The sequence below is a fragment of the Panthera leo genome, chromosome C1 (assembly GCF_018350215.1).
Source record: "Panthera leo isolate Ple1 chromosome C1, P.leo_Ple1_pat1.1, whole genome shotgun sequence".
In the NCBI taxonomy this organism is placed as follows: domain Eukaryota; kingdom Metazoa; phylum Chordata; class Mammalia; order Carnivora; family Felidae; genus Panthera; species Panthera leo.
In genome coordinates, this window is record NC_056686.1 from 11,048,449 (window position 1) to 11,074,263 (window position 25,815).

Genomic DNA, 25,815 nt, shown 5'->3' on the forward strand with positions numbered 1-25,815 from the left:
AATGGGATTTTCCGAGCCACGAGCACTCAGTTGGGTTGAACCCACAAGAGCCCTTCCCAGGCCTCCTTCCCAGAGTCATGACCATGGGCTCAGTGTCTCAACAGCCAGCTGGTAAAGGTGGGATTCGGTTCAGATCCCTCTGACCTCCCAGCCCCTACTCTTAACCACCACGCTACCCGCCTTTTCCAATACTGTCCTAAGAGATAGAGTTCACCTAACAGACTGGGTCTGTAAACCCTGAAGTGAATCCCCCGGGAGAAGGCAGGTCGACTAATGTTAAGGGAGACTTGACTTGGAGTATTGTTGGCCACTGTCCTAAGTGGCTCAGAAGGTTGGTGTTGCCACTAAAGATGTGACCGGTCAGGGATTTGCTGTGTGGTCCATCTGGGAAGATGCAAAACGTCTAAAGAGGGACCTTGAAAGTTAGCCCCCACTCCTCCTGCCTGGTTTCTCGGCTTCTTTTGATAAAGGAAAAGAAAGAACTCTACATTTTTCTCACAAGGCCAGTTGTTTGTGTCTATTTCTGCAAGACTTTGTTACAGATAAAAGGCTTCCCTGCATCCATAAAAAATCACTCTTTCTCAGATATCCAAAATGTGCAGCATTTTTACATGAAAAAAGCCAAGTTGTAATACAATACGCACAGTGCTCCCGTTTTTAAGTATCGGTACGGAATCAAAAGAAAAGTCCGAAGAAAAAGACACACGGGCGTTGGGAGTATTTTCCCAGCGTGGTGGGACTGTGTAGGACCTTTACCTTCACTTGGTCGTTCATCAACTGTTGTTTGCAGGCCTACTGTGTGCCAGCCAGGGAGGCTAGAGCAGGGAACAGTCTCCACGTTACGGATGTCTGTAATGTTTGGGTGTGTGTAATAGACACACATAACTTTTGTAACCAGAAATATGATGAAGAATTGCCTCTTCTCGAAAAGAGAGAAACCCCATAATGATTGCGGCTCATCATGGAACCCAGACGCACGATCACACACTCCCTCTTCTCCTTCCACATCCTTGAGTCCTTCCTCTCCCTAACCCTCTCTGGATCCCACTCCTGCTTTGATCCCTCCCCTTGGGTTCTTGAGTCGCGGGTTGTACCCCAATTGAGCCACCCCAAATGCATTTGCTCCTGTAGCTGTTGCCAACATTACCCAGGCCATCTTGCCTTCCCTGCCGTCTTGATGTCCTCACAGAGCACTTCCCCCGTCGCTTAAAAGAGAATGACAGACCCGGGGCTAGATTCTGCGCCTACCACCTCCCAGCTCTGTAGCTCAACCTCGCTGAATTTCTGCTGCTTCACGTACAAGGGCAAACACATTTCCTTGCTGGGCTGTTTCTCATGGCTAGAAAATATCACGTGTAAAACTCCTGGCGTGGTGCCTGGCACACAGCAGGTACTTAATACTTGATAGCTATTATTATAATATTACTCTTCTACTCTCGCAGGCAGGAAATTCTCAGAAAGTTGCACTGCCAGGGATCAAGGCCCCAGGCATGAACATATTCGACTCCCTTCCTTTCTCTCTCTCTCTCCACCCACCTTTTCTCCTTCCCCCTCCAAATTCCCGCTATAGTCTCACTGCTTTCTCCAGATGCAGCTCTTCCCTCCCTGTGTCTCCCATCCTCTGTCCCTCCCAGGGGAACCCGTGCACAAGGTCTGGAATTACAACTTCCTTCTCTGGCATCAACCGCTTTTGTCTTCCTCTTAATCCTTCTCTTGCCATCAACCATGCGTTTCAAGATGGCAGCCGTTCCCTGGAACCCGCTGCTTCTTTAGCTCTTTTTCTGTTCCTGGCACTGCCATCCCACCTTGGATCTTGCAGAAGTGTGTTACGCCCTCTGTCTTCATTGCAAACTTCCTACTCTGGCTCCGCCTGCCTGCTTTACCCCTGCGTGTAACTGACATGGAGCCCCGCCTGGACTGGCAGACCCGCCGTCTTTCCGGCTCCCCCAGCGCTCTCGGATCTCTTCCCGGAAACACTCTCACCCCTTGGCTCGTCCAGGCCTGGGGCGCCCTGCCCTGCCTGTCTCTTGACCTTCTTCATTTGTTTTCAGCAGCCCCTTTCCCCTGTTCCTGTCCCTACCTGAGTGTTTTCTCCAGCGGAGTCCTTGGCCCTCCCCTCTCTCATCTCCTTTCTTATGAAGGAAGTCTCCATCCGGGCACTTCCACAACCACTCCCGTGGCCGCGATGGCCACGTGCACATCTCTACGTGCCGTGCCACCAAGAATGGTAGTACAGGTTGGGCGCCACGTAAGGCAGCACGTGGGACCCCTGGCAGGGGCCGTGTCCACCGGGAGGAAGGGTGCTCTCTCCTAATCCCACGAAGACCTTGGGTGGACTGGGCCGGGGTGGTCCTGCTTTCGTCCAACCACCTCTCCTTGGAGTCCCTCTGGTACCTCAAATTCAGCACGTCTGACGCCGAGCTTGTAGCTCTCGCCTCCTCACCAGCCCTTACACCACCCTCACCTGTCTTCTCTGTCTGACAATGGGGCCACCATTCTACCCCTAAGAGGAGATTTTTCTCTCTCTTTTTCTTATCCCCATTTCTCCCTTCTCCCACCCTAGTTTAGAACATTGGCCCTAAAGGCCTGGACGTCCATGGGCTCCCAGCCTCTAACTCTCAGGAAGGGATTCAGCCACCAGGAGACATCCGGCAATGTCCGGAGACATTTCGGTTGTCACGCCCAGGACGGGGGGTGGCGCTCCTGGCGTCCTGCAGTGCCCAGAACAGCCCCCACAGCAGAGGATTCGTGTAGCCCGGCCCATCCACGGTGCTGCCGCCGGGAAACCTGCTAGTTCCCCCGCCTCGAGTTCGCCTCAGCTATTTTTCTGAAAAGACCAAAAAAGCAAAACAAGAAAACACTCCTCGTCAAGGCAGTTAGTTCACTGCTCCATCGGCAACTGAAGCAGCAGTGACACGGCTGCTAGAGTCCCACTGACTCGAGCCCAAGGCCCGGCTCCGCTGTTTGCCAGCCTTGCGGCACTCGGCGGCCGCACGTCTCGGAGCCCGGCTGCCTCCCCTGTCACACGGGGTGACGATCCGGTGACGCAGTGCGGCGATGCACTGATTGCTTGGCAGAGGGCCGGGCACACGGGACCTGCTCTGTACGCATCAGTGACGTTTCGAGCCAGTTCACACCTTGTGGCTACTGTTCCGGACCGGCCACCACTCGACCCCAGCCTTCCCCCCAGCTCCACCTTCTGCTTCCCTGCTGGCTGGCGGCGTCCCAGCAGCCCAGTTAAGCTCAGCGCCCTCGAGGGCTGTGCACTCCCTCCCCCGACCCCCCACCTGCCTTCACCCCCACATCAGTTTCCTATGGCTGCTGTAACAAATACCACCAACGCAGCACCTCAACACAGCACGTGTGTGTTCTCGCGCAGCCTGAAGCCTAAAGCCTGAAATCGGCTTCCCTGGGCTCGAGTCAGGGTGTCAGAGGGACCCGGTCCTTCCGAAGGCCCTAGGAAAGGACCCATTTCTTTGCCTTTCCTCCATCTTCAGAGCCAGCAGTGAAGCATCTTCCGGTCTCTGCTCCTGTCCCATCGCCCGTCCTCTGTCTGGTCTTCCCGTGTGATTATATTGGGTCCACCCAGTAGTCCGGGATAATCCACCCCCCCCCCCATCTCAAGATCCTTAACTTGATGACATCTGCCAAGTTCCTCATGCCCCGTAAGGAAGCATTCACAGGCTCCCAGAGATCGGGACCCGGTTATCTTTGAGGGCCGTCAGCACGCAGCCTGCCGTTTCCACATCGTCCGTTCAGAAATGCCCTCCCCGCCGACTCTGAATGCTGCCTACCCAGCAGTGCCCACACCCGGTGGCTCCTTGGCCCGGTAGCCTCCTGTGATCACTCTGGGTGAATGATCTCCCCTCCTCTGAGGCTCTCACACTCCCCCACTCTGTCAGTAGTCACTTAGGTGCCAGCTGGAGCCACCACATGTTTCCTATCAGGCAGTGAGACCGCGTCTCTCAGACTGGACCTTGACGAATGGCTTCGTAGCATCCCCCACACTCGGCTCGGGGCTTTGCACCCGGTGGACACAGTCAGTAGGTGCTCTGCGGATGGGTTTTACTTTCCACCTTCAACAAGAAACTCGATTTGAGCCCAGCCAAGACTGGCCAACCATTTTTAAACCACACGTCGGACGGAGACTCCGGTCTTCCTGGTGGGAGGACAGCGTTGCCCTCATCCACCTGTGCGCAAGCTCTGTTACTACGTTATTCGGAAAGCAAAGGAGGCGAAATGAATTAATACTTCTCTCTGCTTCTTTTTTCAAGGATTGTCTCTGTATCTGGAATATCTTCTGATACATTACAAGAAAATTACAAACCAAACCCAGGAACTTCAGGTAATATTTTAACTTTGAAAGTTCATTTCAGCTCCTCCTTGGCATCTATATAGCACTGTGCACTGTTTTTTCTCTGTTAACCAGTCAGTCCACCTTCCCCGAGAGGTGACATGTATCTCCGTTTGACACAAAAAGATTCAGACAGGGTGGCTAAGATCTCCCAGGAGGGCAAGGGCAAGGACAGGATGCTTGTTTCCTTCTGTCAGAATTATCAGAAAGATTTAAATGCCGTCACATCTTGGGGCACCCGGGTGGCTCAGTTGGTTAAGCATCCAAGTCTTTTTTTTGTTTTTTAATTTTTTTAACGTTCATTTATTATTGAGAGACAGACACAGGGCGTGAGCAGGGGAGGGGTAGACAGAGGGGGAAACACAGAATCTGAAGTAGGCCCCAGGCTCCGAGCCGTCAGCACAGAGCCCGACGCGGGGCTCGATCTCACAGACTGCGAGATTGTGACCTGAGCCGAAGTCGGTCGCCCAACCGACTGAGCCACCCAGGCGCCCCAAGCATCCAACTCTCGATTGCAGCTCAGGTCACGATCTCACGGTTGGTGGGACGGAACCCGCTTGGGATTCGTTCACTCATTCTCTCTCTCTCTCTCTTTCGAAATTAATTAAAAAGTTTTTTTTAATTAAGAGATAAATACCACCACATTTTGAAAAGTGTGCTTACTGAATGCAGTGGAACAACACGACTAGCAACAGTACAGGGAGACGAATTAGCAACAGTTGCGTAACGTGAACATTTGAGAGGCAGTTGATGGTTAGGGATCGGACCACTCTCGTAGCTACTGACGTACAATGCTGTGTAATGAACACCCGCAAAACTTCAGTGGCATTCCACAATTACTGTTCGTGGCTCACGTGTCTAGGGTCAGCCGCTAGGTGGGTGCACCAGTCTTGGACGGGCTTGCCCAAGTACCTGGGTGTTGGCTGGCCCTTGAGGCTGGCCTCAGCTGGAACACCTCTACTCTCCTCCATCTGTCTGTCATCCTCCATCAGGCTAGCCTGGGAACGTTCCCATGGCGATGCAGAAGTACAAGGGAAAGCAGCCCGATCGTAGAATGCTTTTCAGTTCTCTGCCGGGATACGTCTGCTAACATCCCGTTGGCCAAAACAGGTCACATGGCTGAATTCAGTGTCAGGGCAGGATATGGGTGGGCACTGCAAGGCACATGGCCAGAGGGGCGCCTGGCTGGCTCCGTCGGGTAAGCATCTGACTTCGGGTCAGGTCACGATTTCATGATTCATGAGTTCGAGCCCCCATCGGGCTCTGGGCAGACAGCTCAGAGCCTGAAGCCTGCTTCAGATTCTGTGTCTCCCTCTCTCTCTGCCCTCCCCCACTTGCCCTTTGTCTGTCTGTCTGTCTCTCGCTCTCAAACATAAATATTTAAAAAATAAATTAAAAAAGGTACGTAGCCAAAGACATATGGATAGAGGGAAGGTAAGGTATTGCAATCAACCCCACAGACCATGTAGTCCAGGGGTCAACAAACTTTATCTAAAGCAAAGGGCCAGGTGGTAAATAGTTTAGGCCATAAAGTCTCTGTCACACCTACTTAACTCTGCTGCTGTAAAGGCAGCCATAGACAGACAGTATGTAAATGAATGAGCACGATGGGCATGGCTCTGTTCCCATAAAACTTTATTTATAAAAATTTGGAGGGGACCAGATTTGGCCTGTAGATAGTACTTTGTCAGTCCATGATCTAGTCCATTCTCCTTATTTTACAGGTCTGGACATGAAGCCTCAGAGGCTAGGTGACTGTTTCAGTGTCATACAGCTAGCTGATGGAAGAATCAAGACAAAACTTCAGGCCTTCTGACCCTAACTAACTGCTTTTTCTCTTCCACTCAGCTAATAATAACTAATAATTCTAGCTGTCATTTACTAAGCACCTACTATGTGCTAAGCACTGTGTTAAAAGCTTTCCATCACAATCTCCCTTAATCTTTCTTTTTTAATTTTTTTAGATGTTTATTTATTTTTGAGAGAGAGACAGAGACAGTGAGAGAGAGAGGGAGACACAGAATCGGAAGCAGGCTCCAGGCTCTGAGCTGTCAGCACAGAGCCAGACGCAGGGCTCGAACTCACCAACTGTGAGATCATAACCTGAGCCAAAGTCAGACACTTAACTGACTGAGCCACCCAGGCACCCCACGATCTCACTTAATCTTTATTCTAAGAGGTAGATACTATTACTAACCTCATTTTCTAAATGGAGAAGCACCTAGAAAGAACCAGAGCTGAGATTCTATCCAGATCCAGAGTCTGAGTCCTTAACCACTGTACTCAACTGCCTCACTACTGGCAACTAGGCTAAGCATTAAGAAAGTTTTGTGTAAACCTTTGTCCTGTCCCCCAGAGGTAAAGAACTTCTAAAAAGAAAACAAGTTGAAATGACTCCTTTAATTAGTCTTGTCTCCCTCCCCCCCCCCCGCCCCCCACCCCCCATCAGCTTCAGTTTCCTTTCCTCTCGTTTCAGATCAAAATCCACAGCTCTCAGGAAGCTCAGCAGTCTTTCATGCAAGAGAAGCTGCAGGAGCATCTGGCAGAGAAGGAGAAGCTGAATGAGGATAGGCTCCAGCAAGAGGAGAAGCTGAGAGACAGAATCAAGCAGCTGTTGGAAGAGAAGGAGGTAAGGCGGTGCCTGTCATTGTCTTTACTCCTGGAAAGTGACGGAGTGGCCTTTTCCGAGGGCACGTTCTTAGAGGGAGAAATCTCAACAACTCCTTGTTCAGTGCTATGGAACTAAATTAATTAAATGAATGAGTAATGTTGGAGGAATTAACATGAAGCTTGAATTCTAAAACTCACAGCGAAATTGGCTTGAAACATCAAGGTTACTGAAGTTCCTGGAAACGGTAGCTTATTTGCTTAGATATCGCAGTTGATTTAACAAGTTCAGGTCACTGTTACAGGTCCTGGTTTGTAAGTGACGGACCGCTTCTGAGGGCGTGCGGGACCGACTTCATATTATTTCCGTCGTCCGCTCTCATGTACGTATCATAGGAAACAAACGGACAAAATGGCTACTTACTTTTCTAAAACCCAAGCCAGCTAGGAGATACTTTACAGCAGCACCTCTCAAACTTAAAGGTGCCCACGAAGCACCTGGGGAGGCTTTAAAACGCAGATTCTGACTCGGCAGGTCTGGGGCAGAAACTGGCATTCTGCACTTCTAACAGGCTCCCAGCTGGTGCCGAGAGCACAGGTCTTTAGACTACCTTTTCAGCAGCAAAGTCTTAGAGGAAGGTTTTCCCAGAGTTGCCCGATAAGAACCAACTGGACACGTGTTAAAAATACAGATTCTCGGGCCCCAGCCCAGACCCACTAAATCAGAATCTCTGGAGAAGTCCAGGAAACTGCATTTAATGAGTCGATTCTCATCTTTGTCCTATATTCAGCCCTTCTTGATGTTCAGGGACGGCCATGGATTTACTTCACTGCCATCATCCTAGATCAGTGGCTCTTGACTTTGGCAGTTAGATTAAAAAGTGCTAGCACTTTGCACCTCTCCCCCACCCCCATCCCCAGGCTCTGATCTAACTGAGGCGAGGGTGTGGCTCATGCACTCGGATTTCAAAGTGCTCCTGGGTGGTTCCAGAATGCAGCCATGGGTGATCACCACTACAGGCTGCCCCTGCCTGCTCCCACCCACCTCGAGACGGCCGCCCCAGATCTGCTGGACCCCAGCTCTTCCCCCCCACCCGAGGCAGATTGCACCTGCCAGTTCTGACTTCCAGCTCGGACCATCCCTCTCTGTCACACGTCAGCTCTGCAGACCTCTCTGCCTCGTTAAGCCTCTGATTCATGCCCGGTTATTTCAAGAAATCTCTCTCCTCCTTCTACCTCTTTTTTTGTTTGCCCCTTTCTCTGCCTTTCTGCCTTTTATGAAAAAAAAAAAAAAAAAATGACTAGAAAGACTAAAAAGGGAAGAAGCATCTGACCAAAATTGTACGTAAGGCAGTATTAATAGCCTTAAAACCAGATGAGTCCATTTCGAAGGTCAATTAGACGTAGAAAAAGCCAGCGTGTCATTCGAGAGAGAGGAAAATAAAACCAGAAAGAGCTGGAACTCTGCAAACGCCTCACAGAGCTCTCCCCCTGCTTCCTCGCTCCTCCCTGATTACCCTCTCCCTTTCCAAATGTCTTATTTTACTTTTAATTTGGGGTTGACTTTTTCCACTGTGGGTACACGGTATTTCCGCCCTACCATGTTCAACACCGACTTGGGCACCAGCCTCCCCGACGCGCATTTATAGCCTCAGTCCTGATGCAGACAGGGTTTCAAGGGCTGGCTTCAAACCCCCTTTAAACAGAACAAACCTCGGCACACACCAGCCCACGAGGAGCAGAGAGCACGGTCAGGTACCTGCCGAGACAGCACCCTTGCTCATGGTCATTACTATCCTGCTGAGGGTCATCATTCCCCAGACACTTAGTAGATCTCCTTGACCCAAGGGACTCATCTGAAAGTCCTGTTGCAGGGGCGCCTGGGTGGCTCAGTCGGTTAAGCGTCCGACTTCGGCTCAGGTCACGATCTCACAGTCTGTGAGTTCGAGCCCCGCGTCGGGCTCTGGGCTGATGGCTCAGAGCCTGGAGCCTGCTTCCGATTCTGTGTCTCCCTCTCTCTCTGCCCCTCCCCCATTCATGCTCTGTCTCTCTCTGTCTCAAAAATAAATAAAAACGTTAAAAAAAAAAAAAATGAAAGTCCTGTTGCAGACTTAACTCCAGGGGTCCCAATTTTAGATGAACCTTCCCCACACCACACGACCCCATCACCCCCACCCTTTCTCGAAATACGTGTGTCAAAATTCATTAGTTGAACTCCTTCTCACACATCCTGACTTGTTGAGGACACTCTTTCACTAGTAAGAAATTCTAGGTTCTTTCATCCAGCTAATACTTTTTTATCACGAGCGGTTAACGACACGTACGTAACAACATGTAACAAACGAACGGTTAACAACACGTACGTAACAACACGTAACAACATACAACCATTTGCTCACACAAATGGTTTCGATTGGGGTCAGCGAACTTTTTGCAGAAAGAGCCAGATAGTAAATATTTTCAGTTTTGCAGGTCACACTGTTCTGTCGTGACTGCTTAGGTCTGCCGTCGTAGTGCGGAAGAAGTCCTAGGCAACCGACAAACAGGGAGCAAGGAGGTATGCCAATAAAACTTTATTCACAAGGCACAGACAGCAGGCCAGATTTGGCTAGTGGGCCCTAGGTTGCCAACCCCAGGTTCGAAACACAGGCTCTCGAGTCAAATGGATCCGGGTTCGAATCCCTGTTCCTGTGGTTTACTAGTAAATTTGACAGATTCCTCAATCTCTCTGTTTCCCCTTCTGCAAAGTGAAGATCACAGAGGAACTAACCGACCCCCCTTATGAATGAACGGTGACCACATGCCAAGCAGTTCACGTTCAGCCTCTTGTCTGCCCCTCACGCTCACCCCATGCAGGAAGCACCGTTTCTGTCCCCGTTGTACAGATAGCGAGACGGGGGCTTCTCACCTGCCCAAGGTCAGGCACCCAGGAAGGACTGACCGGGGACTCTGATCTCGGCCTGCTCTAGATCCCCTGCTCCTAGCTGCCCACAGTCTCCCCCCGTGGGGTCATTGTAGCAGTAAAGAGCGAGCCCGGGCAGTGGCTGGCACAGAGTCCACATTCCTGCCATGGTAACCGTGTCTGGTAAAACAACAGTCGTTGACTTTCAGGATTTGGAGGAAAGCATTGCTCGAGAGAAAAACAGAGCAAAAGAAGCATTAGAAGAAGAACAGAAGCGAGTCCAAGAGCTGGAGAATCGCCTAACCCGCCAGAAGAAGGTGAGCAGCTGGGGGAGACAGTCAGCCCGAGCCCCGTCAAGATCCTGCCCCCAGGAAGGACCGGCCTCGGGCTCTGATCTGAGCCTGCCTGCTCTGGGTCCCTTGCTCCTAGCTGCCCCGTCGGCCCCGTCTGCCCCGTGGGATTGTGGTGAGCAGCAAAAAGCTACCCTGGCAGTTCCTGGCACAGAGTCCAGATTCCTGCCATGGTAACTGTGTCTATCAAACAATGGCCATTGGATTTCAGGTTTGGGAGGAAAGCATTGCTCAAGAGAAACACAGAGGGAAGGAAGCATTAGAAGATGAACAGAAAAGAGTCCAAGAGCTGGAGAGTCGCTTAACCTGCCAGAAGGAGGTATGCAGTGGGCTGGGGGGGGGGGGGGGGGGGGGGGGGGAAGCGGGCTCAAGCCCAAACCTGGCTTGAGGGCCACGTGGCAGTGAGTTCCAAACCACAGATGACGGGGGTAGAGCGTGACGGAGCTTTCCTACAGCGATCAGTCCTTGGGAGGGCTCTGCTACCCCCGGGACGCTTGGGAGCTCAGGGAGAGAGCTCTGGAGTTGTAACCTTGACAGCCAGTCAGAAAAATTGGAAACAGCACAAAATACAGTCACAGAGAGGACTTGGGAGACAAGCTGGGGCTGGTGACCTGAACATCTTCGGCCTAGAGATTATGTCCCAAAGCAGAGACGTGGAAAGGGTACAGAGTCCCGGGACTTCAGGGCTGTGTCAGTCCTCCAACGACATCCTAAAATCATCCAGCCTTCAGCTCCATCATTAAAGAATTTTCGACAGGCCAGGCAGTCCGTCCCAGTGGTGATGCCTTCGGCAGGCAGAAGATTCTTCCTTTTGGTTAAGTGCCTCAAACTCATTCTCCCAGAAGAGCATCACTGGCTCCTGTAAGACCTGTCCCCCCCGCCTCGTCCACATAATAACCTTTCAACTGCTTGGAAATAGAGGCACCTGCTCCTCTCCAGACCCGAATGCCCTTGTGTCTCCTTATGTGCATCCCAGGGTTGGAGCCTGGCCTTGGTCCCCTCCCCTGACCTGTCCTGTTGTCCAGAAGTCACAGATTGGCTGCTCACTGGCTGGAAAGGGCCTGTGGACATGTTAACATTTGGCCCCAGAGTGTTTTATTTTGAATTCATAAAATATACTTAAAAATCCAGACTTCCAGGCACCCGGGTGGCTCAGGGTTACGCGTCGAACTCTTGATCTCAGCTCGGGTCATGATCTCGTGGTTCATGAGATCGAGCCCCGCATCAGGCTCTGCGCTGACGGTGCGGAGCCTGCTTGGGATTCTCTCTCTCCCTCCCTCTGCGCCCCACTCCCGCTCGTGTGCATGCCCTTTCTCTCCCTCAAAAATAAACATTTTTAAAAATCCAGATTTCCTTCCTCTCCTGAAAAGTCAGCCGACCTGGCCCCATTTCCACTTGGTGGAACTGGAGGGAGCTCAGCCAAGTAGCAGTGATTTCCCACAGCCCTCACCACACCCTGTTGCGGTAAACGCAGCCCACTTTAGTGCCGGTACCTGTCTGGCCTCTGTAGATGTCTGAGTCTGCAACCCACGGGCTGTTTTCTTCCCAAACCGGACCCAGTTCTCCTGGCCGTGGTGGCCCAGGCCAGGACTCTGCTCCCCCCTTGAAGACGTCATACCTGTACTGACGTTCCCACGCCAGCTTTGGGGCAAGTGCCGTTACATTGTCGACACGGGTTTATCTTGGGGTCACCCTCGGACCTCGAGGTCTCTTTCACCCACTGCTCTCGTCAACTCTTCAGTCATGAAGCAGCACAGAGGCCTTGCAGCCAGACGAGACACAGGTTCGAATCCCGGCTGGACGACTTACTGGCCACAGAGGTCTCAGTACCTCCCTTCTTTTAAACGGTGGCCGTGAGGCATTGGCGGTCACGTGCAGCGAAGTGTTGGACCCAGAATTGCTGCTCAGTAAATGTCGCCGTGATCACCACTTGTGTATCTTGTCCAGGCACTTCTTCCCCATCAAGCCCCTCCCTACCCTCACTCCTCAGAGGAAAGTCCTCACCCACCCGCCGCGGGAGGCATAAGGTCAATCTGATCTTACCCAAGGAGGGAAGATGTTTATGTCCCAGGTCTCCTGCACAGCCGTGCTCTGCTGCCCCAGGTAAACAGTGTCACTGAGGCCTGGCCCTGAGTTATCTCTCCGGGGGCGGTGACAAGGAGCAGAAACTCCTGAGGGTTCACTGGGGCCAAATGCCACCAAGAGGTCAACGCTCAGCTCAAGAGCCTGGAGAAGGCCCTTGAATTTAGAGATTTTGAGGTCACAGGGGACTTCAGGAGAGATATTTAAGGAAGCGCGATGAGGTCAGCCTCACAGCGGGGAGGAGCCTCACCCCAGGCCCCGGCAAACGTCGGCCCACCTCTCCTGACAGAACCTCTTGGCAGTTTCTCTCTTTCTTTTCTTTTTTTTCCTCTGGGGTTTCTTGACGCAGATTCGGAGATAAAAGTCCCAGACACAGACTTCAACCAACCTCAAACTGGTATTTGATTTTCCTTTTTATTAGACCTGCTGCCACATTTCCAGATGAATCTTTAAGGACAACAGAATGCTAGTTCATGATGTGGGTTTTGAGGTCACCGCTAGAGGTTAACTCCCATTACCTGCCCGGGAACTTGGGAGCAAAGCGGCTGAGGGGGACAGAGCCCGTGTGTGTGAGTCACGCAAGAGACAGTCCTCTTCTTCAAAGGAGCTGCCGAGAGGAAGGTCCTGAGTGTAGTTGTGAGATCAGAGGCCGTGGAACGAGTCCAAGTCCCTGGGAAGTGGCCTCGAGTCTCTTTCACAAATTGCAGGAGAATGTCTTACCGGAATCCCACCTCCGATGTTCAAAATCCATGATGTGACTGCTTTTCTGCTTCATTTAGGCACTGTGGGAACAGCTGAGCGTTGGGATTTCTTAAACGGCTTTTCACTGCAAAATATATAGTGTTTCAGCCATGTTACGGCTTAAAAACGCCACGCAGGCTGACCTGGGGCCCTGACCACTGGTTATATAACGGAAACCAGGTTCCGAGTCCCAGACATCTTGCAGCCAAGCTGATGCTTATGACTCAACCCCCGTTGAAAGTTGAGGCGCCATTTGTGGCAGTGACTGGAAACAGGGGCCTCGCCGCTAATCCGCATCTTTGTGATTTGCATGAGGCCGTTTAACTGAATAGCTTATCAGCAAATAACTTCCTAAATAAAGTTCCGCGAGCACGAGCACCTAACCACACTCTCTTCCCTCCGTCCTCTTAGAGCGTCACTTGTGAGGTTCACCCCCGCCCGCCCCTTCCAGAAATCGGTCTGTTGTGGCTCATGAATGTGGGACACGGCCCTCATCCTGAGGCCTGATTCTCTTTAAGAGATTTATTTCAGTGATAGGAAATCCATTATTAATGAGCTTCTCCTTCTTATCAGAGAGACTGCCTGGCACAGGGACGAGAGCTCAGACTCCAAAATAAGACGGGGGCGCCTGGGTGGCTCCGTTAGTTACGTGTCCGACCTCTTGGTTTCGGCTCAGGTCATGATCTCCCGGTTTCGTGGGTTCAAGCCCCACGTCAGGCTCTGCCTGGAGCCTGCTTGGGATTCTCCGTCTCTTCTCTCTCTGCCCCTCCCCACTTGGCGCTGTCTCTGTCTCCCTCAAAATAAAGAAACTTAAAAAAAACATTTTTTTTTTTTAATTAAAAAAAGACCTGTTCACTCGCCCCTCACCGAGGGCCTCTGTGCACGCGCAGGGCACTTTTCCTCTGCACAGGGCTCAACCCCTGACCTCACCACCGACAGACTGCATGACCCCTGGGCCTTCACCGTCTGTTCCTCGGTTTCCTCATCTATAAAATGGGACCACCAACTCCTCCACCCGGGAGAGGGTTCGCTGGGTGTGAAGTGCCAGCCACGGGCCCTGGCACGTGATGCCAACCCAGAGTTTTAGCTACTGTCACCATTAGCATAATGAGCAGTGTCCCCCCGCCCCCTCCCCGACCCCAAACGTGCAGGCGACCAAAAAGGCTGGTCATTGATTTTCAGGTTTTGGACAGCAGCGTGGCCTACGAGAAAAGGAAAGCAAGGGAAGCGATAGAGGCAGAAAAGAGAAAAGTTCAAGATCTGGAGAACCACTTGACCCAACAGAAGGAGGTATGAGAAGCAGAGAGAGAAGTGGGGCCGTCCGAACCCCTGCGGAAGGCGCCCCGAAGCCAGGCGCGAGGCCGCGGTTCCGCGCCCGGACGTAGAGTCTGGCAGGAAAGTGGGCAGGCACCGGGCAGCACGCGGCCGAAGTCACACGCAACTTACTAGCCGTGTGACCCGGGGCAGGTCACTTAGCCTCCTGTGCCTCAGTTGTCTCCTCTGTAAAATGGGAGTCGTAACAGCCCCTGCCTCTCAGGGCCAAGCGGATTGATGTATACAGAGTACCTGGAACCCCGCCTTGCGTGTAGACGCCCGGCTCCCCGGGGAAGAGAGACGCGCTCCGGGGGAGAACCCTTGGTCTGGAGTCTGGGTCGGTCCCTCCGCCAGCACCTTCCTCCTCCTCATTCGGAGGTGTTTCGTGACACGGCCCAGCATGGCTCCTGGCTCTGGTCTCCCGGCTTCATAGACCTTTTGTGGAGACCCAGGCAGTGCGGAGTAAGACGGCGTGGACAGGCTCACGTGGCAGTCACACAAATAAGTACCAGGGTCTGGGATGGATGAGAAGAAGCAGGGAGAGAGTGACAGTGATTCGGGCAGGCCCGAGTGCCGTGCCCGGGGAGAGCCGGAGGCATCCGCCAGCCCGGGCCTGGGCCCAGCAGCCACACCTGCCTGGAGCCACCACCGAAGGCCGGCCCACGGCTGAGAGGGGGGGGTGTCACTCAGGTTAGCCCAGACACCCACACCGTCCTCCGCCCCCCCCCCCCCCCCCGAGAAATCAACGAAGGGCTCTCAGGAGCTGGAGGCCAGGGAGAGGCGACCTGTAGTGACAGCTCCATGAGCTGGGCTCCGGGACACGGGGGCACGGGCACTGGACACGTGCCGGCTCCCCTGGAAGTTCCAGAAACAGGGCTAATGACTCCATGGATTGCTTGATCCTGTCGCGTTCATCCATCCACAAATATTTCCCGAGCGCCGGGCACGTGCCAGGCCCCGTGGGGCGTTGGGGACATGGCTGAGCACGAGACGGACCAGGGCCGTGCCCTCCCAGAGCCTCCACTCTAGGCCGGAGGGAGAGACACCAGATAAACAAGTGCACAGGGTAACCGCAGAGCCCCAAGCCTGGGGGAAGGTCAAACAGGCGGGCTAGAGGTGACCGCAGGCAGGGGGGCCTCTCTGAGGGGTGACATGTGAGTGAGAGCTGGAGGGGCGACGAAGCACGAAGGGAACATCCTGGGGGAGAAAGTGCCACTGGCTAAAGTGGCCCAACTGCAGAGGACGGGGACGTGGCTTCGCCAGGGGGACGGGGGGCAGCGCCGTGACGAAGGGAGCAAAGCTGGAACGAGACGGAAGCCAAATGAGGGGTCGGGGAAGGGAGCCACACGGGGGAAAGCAGCAGCGCTTGGGAGGCTACAAGTGTCGGTTCTGGTCCACGTCCCCAGCCCTGCCCTACCAGGCTGTGTGACCCTGGGCAAGCACCTTGCCCTCTCTGTGCAGCCATCTGTAACGTGGCTGTAGAGACAGAACCACCGTAGAGATTTGTTGTGCGGAGTCATCGTGTTCGTTATGAGCCGCCTACCCTGGTGAGGTCAGAGTCCAGGTGGGGTGGGGAGGGTGGTTTGTCCCACGTGGGGGGCGGGGGAGGGCAGACAGTCAAGCAGAGACCTCGGCAGCAGGACCCTGTCGGCCCAGGCAGGAAGTGAGGTCAAACTGTTGTCAGCTGCTGTGCCCGGAGGGTCCTGTATACGTGTGGGCCGGGGGTGGGGTCTCGAAGCTCGGGGGGGCCCTGCGGTGGCCCACTGGGCGGTGGCCTCTGTGCCAGACTAGCTGCGAGCATACAAGCAGGTCTGTGCCTCTGGGCGGGGTGGGGTTTTAATCAGGAGGACGCGGAAGGCAGGCTCCGGAAGCCGGGTGGCAGGACGGGTAGGCCGGGACCCAGGTGCCCAAGCGTGCGCCCCCGCTCCCCGGTGGCATGATGTCTGCGCGCTGCCCGTCCTCTTCCTCCGCTGCAGTCCCCGTGTGCTCACGGGTCAAATGTGGGTGACCGGGCAGATGCCATCTGGGGGGTTGCGGATGAGATAGCGCACGGTGGCCGGCACTCACGTTGCCGGCCTTTCGAGAGGAGTCAGCATCGTCGTCATTATCTTCGACGGTGACGAGCCGGGCAGCGCGTAATCCCACGGGGCGTGCGGAAGGGGGCTGGCAGCCTCTTACGACTGGCGGGGCGGGGGCCGGACCGTCTTAAGCAGACTTGGCAGTGGGAAAATGCCAAGCTCGTGCCGGGAGGTGAGTCAGAGCCCAGGTGGGGTGGGAGGCCCGGGCAGGGCAGGGCAGGGCAGAGCAGGGCAGGGCGGAGGGAGGCCGCAGACACCGCAGGGCCGTCGGGAAGATGGTCTTCTCCAGGGCCACGCATCCCCGGAGCCTCGTCCCAGCCCCAGCAGTCGTCTTCCCTGTTCCAATTTCCGAGCCATTTTCTTTTTGCCAAATAACGTACATTCGCTCAACAAGATGTGGAAGATACAGACCAGTGGGAAGAGGGAAATGTAAATTGCCATAATCTCAATCCCCAAAAATAACCGCTATTTACATTTCAGTACGTATCGCTTCAGGGCTTTGTGCATATATGCATAAATTCAAAATATTTTTTGGTGAACTTTGTGTTTGTACGGGAGCACAACGGCAAGAATTCCAAGCAGCAAATAAGAGTTTTCCAACCCCCCTGCACCGCGTACCTCCTGGGCTGGTGTAGGCGAGGCTGGGCCTCAGTCCCCTCCCCGTCACCGGACCTGGGGCTATATGTTCTCTGTTCCAAACTGTCCTGCACATCCATTTGTGGACCCAAGCCTTCGAAGGCCAGAGACTGAAGCCACAGGCATCAGGCCTGCTGGGACAGGAGGCGCCCCTCCCCCCCGCCCCAACTCAGGCTCTCCTGCCCCATCTCCCGAGAAGCCAGGTACTTCCCAACAAGGGCCCACACTGATGCCAACACAGGCCGGTGCAGCTGGTGGCCCAGCGCCAAATGCCTGGACCCGACCACTCACCAGCGCGTCACTTCCTGAACACGGCCCAGAAATCCTGAGTGATGAACAACCCTCTCCGTTATGCGGTGACCGACCAGACACGACCTCCAGGTTCTCGCCGTGGCGGGCGTGCCAAGACTCGCATCCCTCTCTCCGATGGGCCGCGAGCATCCTGTTCCTTGAGCCCTCGCTCCCAAACCCTGACTCACTGATCTCCGTGATTAGCAATCCTGGCTTCCCTCAAGGTTCCGTTGTCCTTCCTTTCTCGAGTACGCTCCCTCAAACCGGTTGTCTCTGACTTCCAGATTTCAGAGAGCAGCATCGCCTACGAGAAACACAAAGCAAAAGAGGCCATAGAGAAGGAAAAGAAAAAGGTGCAAGATCTGGAGAACCGAATCACCAAGCAGAAGGAGGTAAGAGTCTCGGAGAGGAGCAGACACGGGGGAGCCCAGCACGGTTAAGAGCAGGGATCTGGAGGCAGGAAGGCTGGGTTCAGATCTTACCTCTGCCACTTGCTGGCTGTGCAGCCTGAGGCAAGTTTCTTACCATCTCTGTGCCTGTGTTTCCCCACCTAGGAAATCCAGGTGATGCCAATAGATCAGCCTCATCGACTTGTGAGGCTTGATCGCTAACAAGCACACCCGCACGTAAAAAAGCACGCAGCACTCAGCGGACGTTCTGTGTGTTAGCTGCTTTTATTATTTTTTATTGTTACTATTATTATGAGTCCGCATCTAGGAAGCGGAGGGGCAGAACCAAACCCAGGACTATCTGACTCCAGAACCCTGCATTGTCCCCTCCTCTCCCTCCTATCCTGTGCGTGGGCTCAGCTGCCTGGGGCCAAAGAGGGGATGTCAGGAGATGGGTGCCTAAATTTGCCAATCACCTCGACAGCGATGTCTCCACCGGAACTTGTCATCGTGATAATCACGACCTTCCCAGTCAAACTGCATTCACGATTATCCCTGGGAGCAGCAGACACAGTGGGAGGCACAGGCTTTTGCACAGGACCCCATCTTAGGCACCTCCTAGCTGTAGGACATAATTCACTCCTCCTGGGTCCCAACAGTACAGGGGACACACACACACACACACACACACACACACAGGACTTAATATCGCAGAATTCAAGGCAAGAGATTAAACACACAACCTCACCGTAGGGGGTTAAATTTAAATGCAGGTAAATACCATTTCAAAGGACTTTGAAGACTGGATGGGACTAAAAATGCCTTGGAGTCCATTCACATCACTCTTCTGATCATTTTCTTTGAAGAAAGTTTCCCCAACATTAGCATGCATAGGATCGCTTGGGGTGGTTTTCAATGCCCATTCCCTGGGCCTCACCCCCGGGGGAAGAGAGAGATTTGCAATCACTGTCTATAGGGTGGACTCACCAATCCCAAGGGGACTGGACAAGCCGCCCAAGTGATGTGCTGTGCTAGGAACAACACTACTCCAGAGCAGTGAGTGTCAGTAAACCACATCCGGATTAACATCAGTGCCGGGCACTGCCTTTTTTTTTTTTTAAGTTTACTTCTTTATTTTGAGAGAGAGAGAGGGAGCGAGCATGAGCGGGGGAGGGGCAGAGAGAGGGAGGTGGAAGAGAGAATCCCAAGCAGGCTCCACACTGTGGGCACAAGGCCCAGTGTGAGGCTCAGTCCCACGAAGCAAGACGTCATGACCTCAGCCACAATCAAGCGTCGGATGCTTAACCAACTGAGCCACCCGGGTGCCCTGAGAAATTAACATTTTTCAAGTAGATTCGTCAGGACATCAAATGGATCACGAAGGAGGTGGATGCTAAAAAAACAAAAAAAAATGTGGATCAGTGAAATTGATGAGCGGTCACAGGGTTTACTGTGCAGTTACAGTGGAAGGGAAGACGCAGGTGGCCGTACAGCTGTCCAGATGAAAATGGTCCGAATCAAAACCACAATGAGATGCCACCTCGCACCTGTCGGAAGAGCTGAGATTAACAACTCCGGCAACAACAGATGTTGGCGAGGACGTGCAGACAGAGGATCTCTTTTGCCTTGTTGGTGGCAGTGCAAGCTGGTGCCGCCACCCTGGAAAACAGGATGGAGGTTCCTCAAAAAACTAAAAAGAGAACTACCCTACGACCCAGCAATGGCACTACTAGGCATTTAGCCAAGGGATACAGGTGTGCTGTTTCGAAGGGACACATGCACCCCCATGTTTATAGCAGCACTATCAACAATAGCCAAAGTATGGAAGGAGCCCAAATGTCCGTCGATGGATGAATGGATAAAGAAGATGTGGTATATACACAATGGAGTATTACTCGGCAATCAAAAAGAATGAAATCTTGCCATTTGCAGCTACGTGGATGGAACTGGAGGGTATTATGCTAAGTGAAATTAGTCAGAAAAAGACAAATATCATATGGCTTCACTCACACGAGGACTTTTAGAGACAAAACAGATGAACATAAGGGAAGGGAAACAAAAATAATATAAAAACAGGGAGGGGGACAGAACATAAGATACTCTTTTAAAAAAAAAATTTTTTTAACGTTTATTTATTTTTGAGACAGAGAGAGACAGAGCATGAACGGGGGAGGGTCAGAGAGAGAGGGAGACACAGAATCTGAAACAGGCTCCAGGCTCTGAGCAGTCAGCACAGAGCCTGATGCGGGGCTCGAACCCACGGACCGCGAGATCGTGACCTGAGCCGAAGTCGGATGCTTAACCGACTGAGCCACCCAGGCGCCCATAAGAGACTCTTAAATATGGAGAAGAAACAGAGGGTTGCTGGAGGGGGTGTGGGAAGGGGGGATGGGCTAACTGGGTAAGGGGCACTAAGGAATCTACTCCTGAAATCATTGTTGCACTATAGGCTCACTAACTTGGATATAAATTTAAAATAAAATGAAATGAAACGAAACAAAATAAAATAAAATAAATATTTCAAAGCACAGCCAAAAAAAAGAAAGAAAGAAAATGGGCCGATTGTTCACGGATATTGGGCCATTCTTGGTACTCGACCCTGAGAGGATCTCTCCTAAGGATCATCACATAGCGTATCCAACAACATCCTCAACAGCCTTAGAACGACAGTGACACCAGAGGGTGAGGTCTCGCGATAGCCCCCAAGTTACCCTGGTGGCGTCACACCAGACACGGAGAATCGGGACCCCCCTCCCCAGGAACTCGCCATTTACCAAGAAAGACCAGGGAAGTACAAGGTCAAAGAACCACCCAGACACAGAGTTGTTTATTCGCGTGCTGTTACACTCGTCTACACAGAAGAACAAGGGAACGATTGAGGTTCGCCGAAGCGGGCATAAGAGAAAGAGGAGAGAAGGGAGAAGAAACATCAATCCGGACCGGTGCGGACGGTGGACTTTGTTCCTGTCCTCGAGGAAGCGGCCGAGCTGCCGGCAAGGAGCAGAGACGCCGGGCACTGTCCTCTGCCCTGGGGCGGCTTCGTGGCCCATCAAAGAACCCGTTGGCTTGCTGTGGATTCGCCGGGACGGCCGGGGGGTCTTGCCGTGAGCTGTAGGTGACAGGCTGCTCTGTGGGGCATGCCTGCCAGTGTCCTCGGCGAGCACCTTCTTCGGCCAGGTCTGCACCTCGTCCGCCCTGGGATTTCTCGACGGTGACAGCGATGGTAAGGCCCCCGGACAGAATCAGCTGGAGTTCAGTGGCGACATGAAGGGACTGGGGCAACTCCCCGGCGAGGCTCCCACGAATCACACGGTGAAGAAAGGGCTTTTCCTGTTGCTTTTAAATCCGTTTCCTTTCCCAGCGATAAAAGGAGCAACTATTTGCTCTAAGAATTTTGAAGAAAATTTAAAACTACCCATGAGTCCACTGAGCGCACTCACCATTAGCGACATTTTGATAGGATTCCTTCCAGACCTTCTACGTGCTGATCGTTATTCTAGACCTCGACACCCAGCAGTTCGTTACAAAGTGACCTACCCTGTTACACTGTGTACGCTGATCTGAATGCTATTTTTTTTTTTTAACTTAATACATTACAAAAATGTCTGTAGGTCATGGAACATTCTTCCAATAACCTGCCATGGACGGATAACCTGGGTTTGCACTCCGTTGGATGGACCCCAGTTTATTTACCTCCCCCTCCCCCCCGCCCCCGCGGTTGGGCACTGGGGCTGTTTGTGTTTTCACCGGAGTAAAAACAGCGCTTGGCTGAACATCCCTGCGCATCGGTCCTTGTGCAGGTGTGAGGCGACGTCCTTAGGACAGATTCCCGAAAATGGAATCACTGGGTCACGGCGGGTAAACATTTTCAGCCTTTTGATGGACGTTCCCAGCGACCTTCCAAGAAGGTCATGCCTGTTCGCACTGCCACCAACAGAGTCTGAGGATGCCCGGCACCACATCTCAAGCGTGTGTTTTAGATCGGATTAAAGAACGCTCATGAAAAGGCTGCACACGCACGGTGTGATTCCAACTATGCCTGTGACGTTCTGGAAAAGGCAGAAGTATGGAGACAGCGAAACGACCAGGGGTTGGCGGAGGGGAGGGGTGAATGGGTGCAGCACAGAGGACTTTTAGGGCAGCGAAACTACCGCGTGGGATAACGTAATGGTGGATGCATGTCCTCATACGTTTGGTCGGACGCGCGGAGGGTACGGCAGGGAGTGAACCCTAGAGTAGACTATGGGCTTTGGGTGATCGTGAGGTGTCAATGCCAGTTCATCAGTTAGAACAAAGGTACCAGCTGGTGCGGGGTGTGGATGATGGGGGCGGGGCCTCCAGCGGGGTTTAAGAGCACACGTAAGAGAGCTCTGCGTTTTCCTCTTGATTTTGCTGTGAACCTAAAACTCTTTTTTTTTTTTTAAATATAATTTATTGTCAAATTGCCTAACATAGGGTGTGAACCGTGTGCTCTTGGTTTTGGGGGTAGATTCCCGTAGTTCATCGCTTACATACAACACCCAGTGCCCACCCCGGCAAGTGCCCTCTTCGATGCCCATCACCCATATTCCCCTCTTTATTTTTTTTTTTCTTTTAATTTTTAATGTTTGTTTATTTTTGAGAGAGAGGGAGACAGGGTGTGAGCGGCAGGGGCAGAGAGAGAGGGAGACACAGAATCCGAAGCAGGCTCCAGGCTCCGGGCCGTCAGCACAGAGCCCGACGCGGGGCTCGAACTCACGGACTATGAGATCATGACTTGAGCTGGTCAGACACTTAAGCGACTGAGCCACCCAGGTGCCCCAGATTTTCCCCTCTTTCAAAATAAAGTCAAGTAGGAGCGCCTGGGTGGCTCAGTCAGTTGAGTGTCCAGCTCTTGATTTCAGCTCAAGTCTTGATCTCACGGTTCGTGGGTTCGAGCCCCACGTCGGGCTCTGCACTGACAGCACAGAGCCTGCTCGGGGCTCGCTCTCGCTCTCTCTCTCTCTCTCTCTCTCAAAATAAGTAAATAAACTTACAAAAAATGAAGTCAAGTAAATGGACAAAGTTTGTGAAGCCCCCACCACAGGACCTGTCACAAAGCTCACGTTCCACGAGGTTGAGGAGGGACTCAGGGAGGAGAGTGGAATTTGGACAGTCCGGGGCTGGAAGAGTGGGTTCCAGGAAGAGGAACGCGGCGATTAGAGTCCACCTTGCTGGAGCCCAGAGCAGAGAGGGGAGGGCGTCCCTCCGAAGCCAGGGAGGAAGGTGCTGGAGGCAGACCCTGTGGCAAAGGGCTGAGGGAGCTCGGCCCATTTATCCCGGAAAATAAATTGAGACAGAGACATGACCTCCCTCCTCAAATATTTAAAGGACCGCCTCGTAAAATAGAAGTGAAACTCAGTGCGCTCCGGGTGGCAGAAGGAAAACGCCTCCTCTCTGGAAGCAAGGGGAGGGGGGCGGCTAGGGTAAACGCTTATTCCTGAATTTCCGTTGATTTCCTGTTTGCTGTTTGTCCAGGAAATAGACTTGAAAGTGCAAAGAGAAGATGTTTTAAATAATAAGTTAAATGACGCGCTGGCCATGATAGAAGAGACTCAGAAAACCAAGGTGGCTGAGAGCCTGAAAGCCGAGAGCCTCGCCGTGAAATTAAATGAAACGCTAGCCGAACTGGAAACGGCCAGGACCAAAATGGTGAGTTGGTGCCTTCCAGGGACGGGAGACTCTCTCCCTCAGTGAAAGATCACAATGCAGGGAGAACTCATGATTTAGACCGGGGGCTCTCAGCCTGGGCACTGCTGCTGTTCCAGGGTGGATGAGCCCTTCCTGTGTGCGGCTGTCCTGTTCATCACGGGCTGCTTAACATCGCCCCTGGTCTCTACCTGCTAGATGCCAGTAACATCCTTCCCCCGGTTGTGGCAACCCAAAATGTCTTCAGACTTTGCCCAATGTCCTCTGGGGGGGTGGGGGGCAAAAATCACCCTCTGTTGAGAAGCAGTGGTCTAGTCTGAAAGGTAAACAGAGGCTACGATGGCCTCTCTCCAGGCGTTGTAAGATGTAACACAGGGTCCTTACAGCATCTGGCTGAAGGACTGAGCAGCCCCAGAACTTAGTAATCAATGACTGTTCCACAGACTTGAAGATGAGGTGTTAAAATTTTAGCTCGGCATTCAAGGCCCTCCATCCTCGGGGCTCAATATTTCACTCGTTTGTCATTCGTACACGCGACCAACAGGTCTGTGGGCAAGGAGGTAATAGAGGCTTCATCGGGCAGAAGCGCACCAAAAGTGAATTTGAGAGGGACTAGAGTAGGAGAGGCCAGCTCAGGCCGGGGCACACAGTGGCCATCACAGAGTCTAGGCTCATAAGGACCTGCGCACAGGGGCAGGCCAGAAGGAGTTCCGACAAGAGAAATGGCAGGACTCGATAACTGATTGACGGGACACGAGCACCAAGGAGAGGAGGGTGCTGATCGAGACAGCCTGGGCTTCAAGCCAGGGCACCCAGGGCAACGGTGGCATATGGGTGACATGTTGATGGGAACACGGAGGTCACGGTGGCTCTTGTGGGGCAGGGTCTCTGTTGCAGAGAAGACGAAGAATTCAGACTTAGGCGCAGGTAGGGTCTCAACGTTCGACAGTGCCCCAAACTTTTGGCGGTCCAATGGATGTGGGGGGAAAGCAAGAGAGCCAAGAAACGTGTGGTCGGAGAAGCAGGAGGGGGCGAGGAATGAGGCACTGAAGACAGAGGGGCAGGGCGGCCACGGGAACGGGTCCGATTCACCACTTGGTGATGATTGGTGGCTTTTGCTTTTAAGAACTACGAATGCCTTGGCCTTTTCTTACAACGTTGTCCATTCGTTAATTCAACCAACGTGAACCGAGCAGGGATCCAGGCCGTGGGTCCGTTGGTAACTAAGGCGAGTTTCTGCTCCCCCGGACCTTCCGTTCTCGCGGGAATGGGAAAGAAACGAGATCGTGCAGATCACGGAAAATGAAAGAGGATGACGGACTAGAGAGCTGTCTCGGGCTTCTCCTTTAGACAGGCAGTCAGGAAGGGCCTCTCCGAGGAGGCGCCATCGGAGCTGAGACCTGACGCGCGAGAAGGAGTCAGCCATGCGAGGAGCTGGGGGAGGAGGGTACCGTGCAGAACGGACAGCCCAGGCAAAGGCCCCGAGGTGGGTCCGAGTCCCGTGCCTGTGGGTGCCAAGGGGGCATCTGGCTCTCGTCGTCAGTGGCGTCACGCCCGGCTCCCAGGAGCACACGGACCCCCCTGTTCCCCCAGATCATGATGGAGGAGTGGCTGCAGCACACAGTAAAGGCCCTCCGGGACGAGCAGGAAGCACAGAAACACGGATTTGAAACCGAAGTCGTGGAATACAAGGAGCAAATCAGACAGCACTCCCAGACGATCGTGAGCCTGGAAGAAAGGCTGCAAACAGTGACCGCGCGCCACAGAAAGATAGAAGGAGAGATTGCAACTCTGAGGGACAGTGACCCAGGTGGGTCCAAAGAAATGTCGAGCAGACGTTAGCGTTCGGGACAGGGCCTGGTCGCCCTGCGGGTCCCCATAGGCTGATGGGTAGGAGAAGGCTGCCCCTCGCTCATTCACTGTCTGCAGAGGCTCTTTGCTTCCCGTTACACCGCGAGGTTGGGGCCCTCGAGGCCCACGTCAGACAGAAGTCACGGCAATGCGAAGGGACGTCCTTTGTGCCGAGCCAGTGAGCCGGCGGGGACGCACAGGCTGCCGAGGGTATCAGAGCAGCATGACAGAGGGTGTCCTTTCCGCCTGAGAACGTCCCGCGCGGGGGCCTTTCAAAGGCTTCTCTCTGCCCTCAGCAATTTGCGACTTTGTCTAATGGACTTTCGTCGCCAGCCAGCGTTGGTCTCTTAAAAAATAAACCCAAAAGGGGCTGACAAAAGAACTCAGAGCTGTGAGCACTTACTCACCCCAAATGACCCAGGCAACGCAATATATTGCAAAGACGCTGAGCTCTCGGGGGGAGAGTTCTGGAACTGGAGGCCTCGGACCAGGGTTTCTCCACCCCGGCTCCACTGACATTTGGAACTGGCTAGGCCTTTGTCGCGGGGGCCGT

At 53.3% G+C, this 25,815-nt stretch overlaps 1 protein-coding gene across 11 annotated transcripts in view; it reads left to right on the top strand.

The window, feature by feature from the left end:
• The window catches only part of FHAD1 (forkhead associated phosphopeptide binding domain 1), a 134,901-nt gene that overhangs the window by 71,357 nt on the left and 37,729 nt on the right, over window positions 1–25,815 (top strand). For 10 of the 11 annotated variants that reach the window (XR_006206768.1, XR_006206769.1, XM_042954231.1 and 7 more), the window contains 8 exons: window positions 4,275–4,345; window positions 6,831–6,983; window positions 10,073–10,180; window positions 10,425–10,532; window positions 14,219–14,326; window positions 17,640–17,747; window positions 23,241–23,414; window positions 25,005–25,221. Coding sequence is in view for 9 of the 11 variants with exons in the window: in XM_042954231.1 (XP_042810165.1) it covers window positions 4,275–4,345; window positions 6,831–6,983; window positions 10,073–10,180; window positions 10,425–10,532; window positions 14,219–14,326; window positions 17,640–17,747; window positions 23,241–23,414; window positions 25,005–25,221 (1,047 nt within the window). In the remaining 2 variants the exon portion in view is untranslated. The remainder of the gene's footprint in view (window positions 1–4,274; window positions 4,346–6,830; window positions 6,984–10,072; window positions 10,181–10,424; window positions 10,533–14,218; window positions 14,327–17,639; window positions 17,748–23,240; window positions 23,415–25,004; window positions 25,222–25,815) is intronic. The other variant, XM_042954234.1, reaches the window with a different exon arrangement.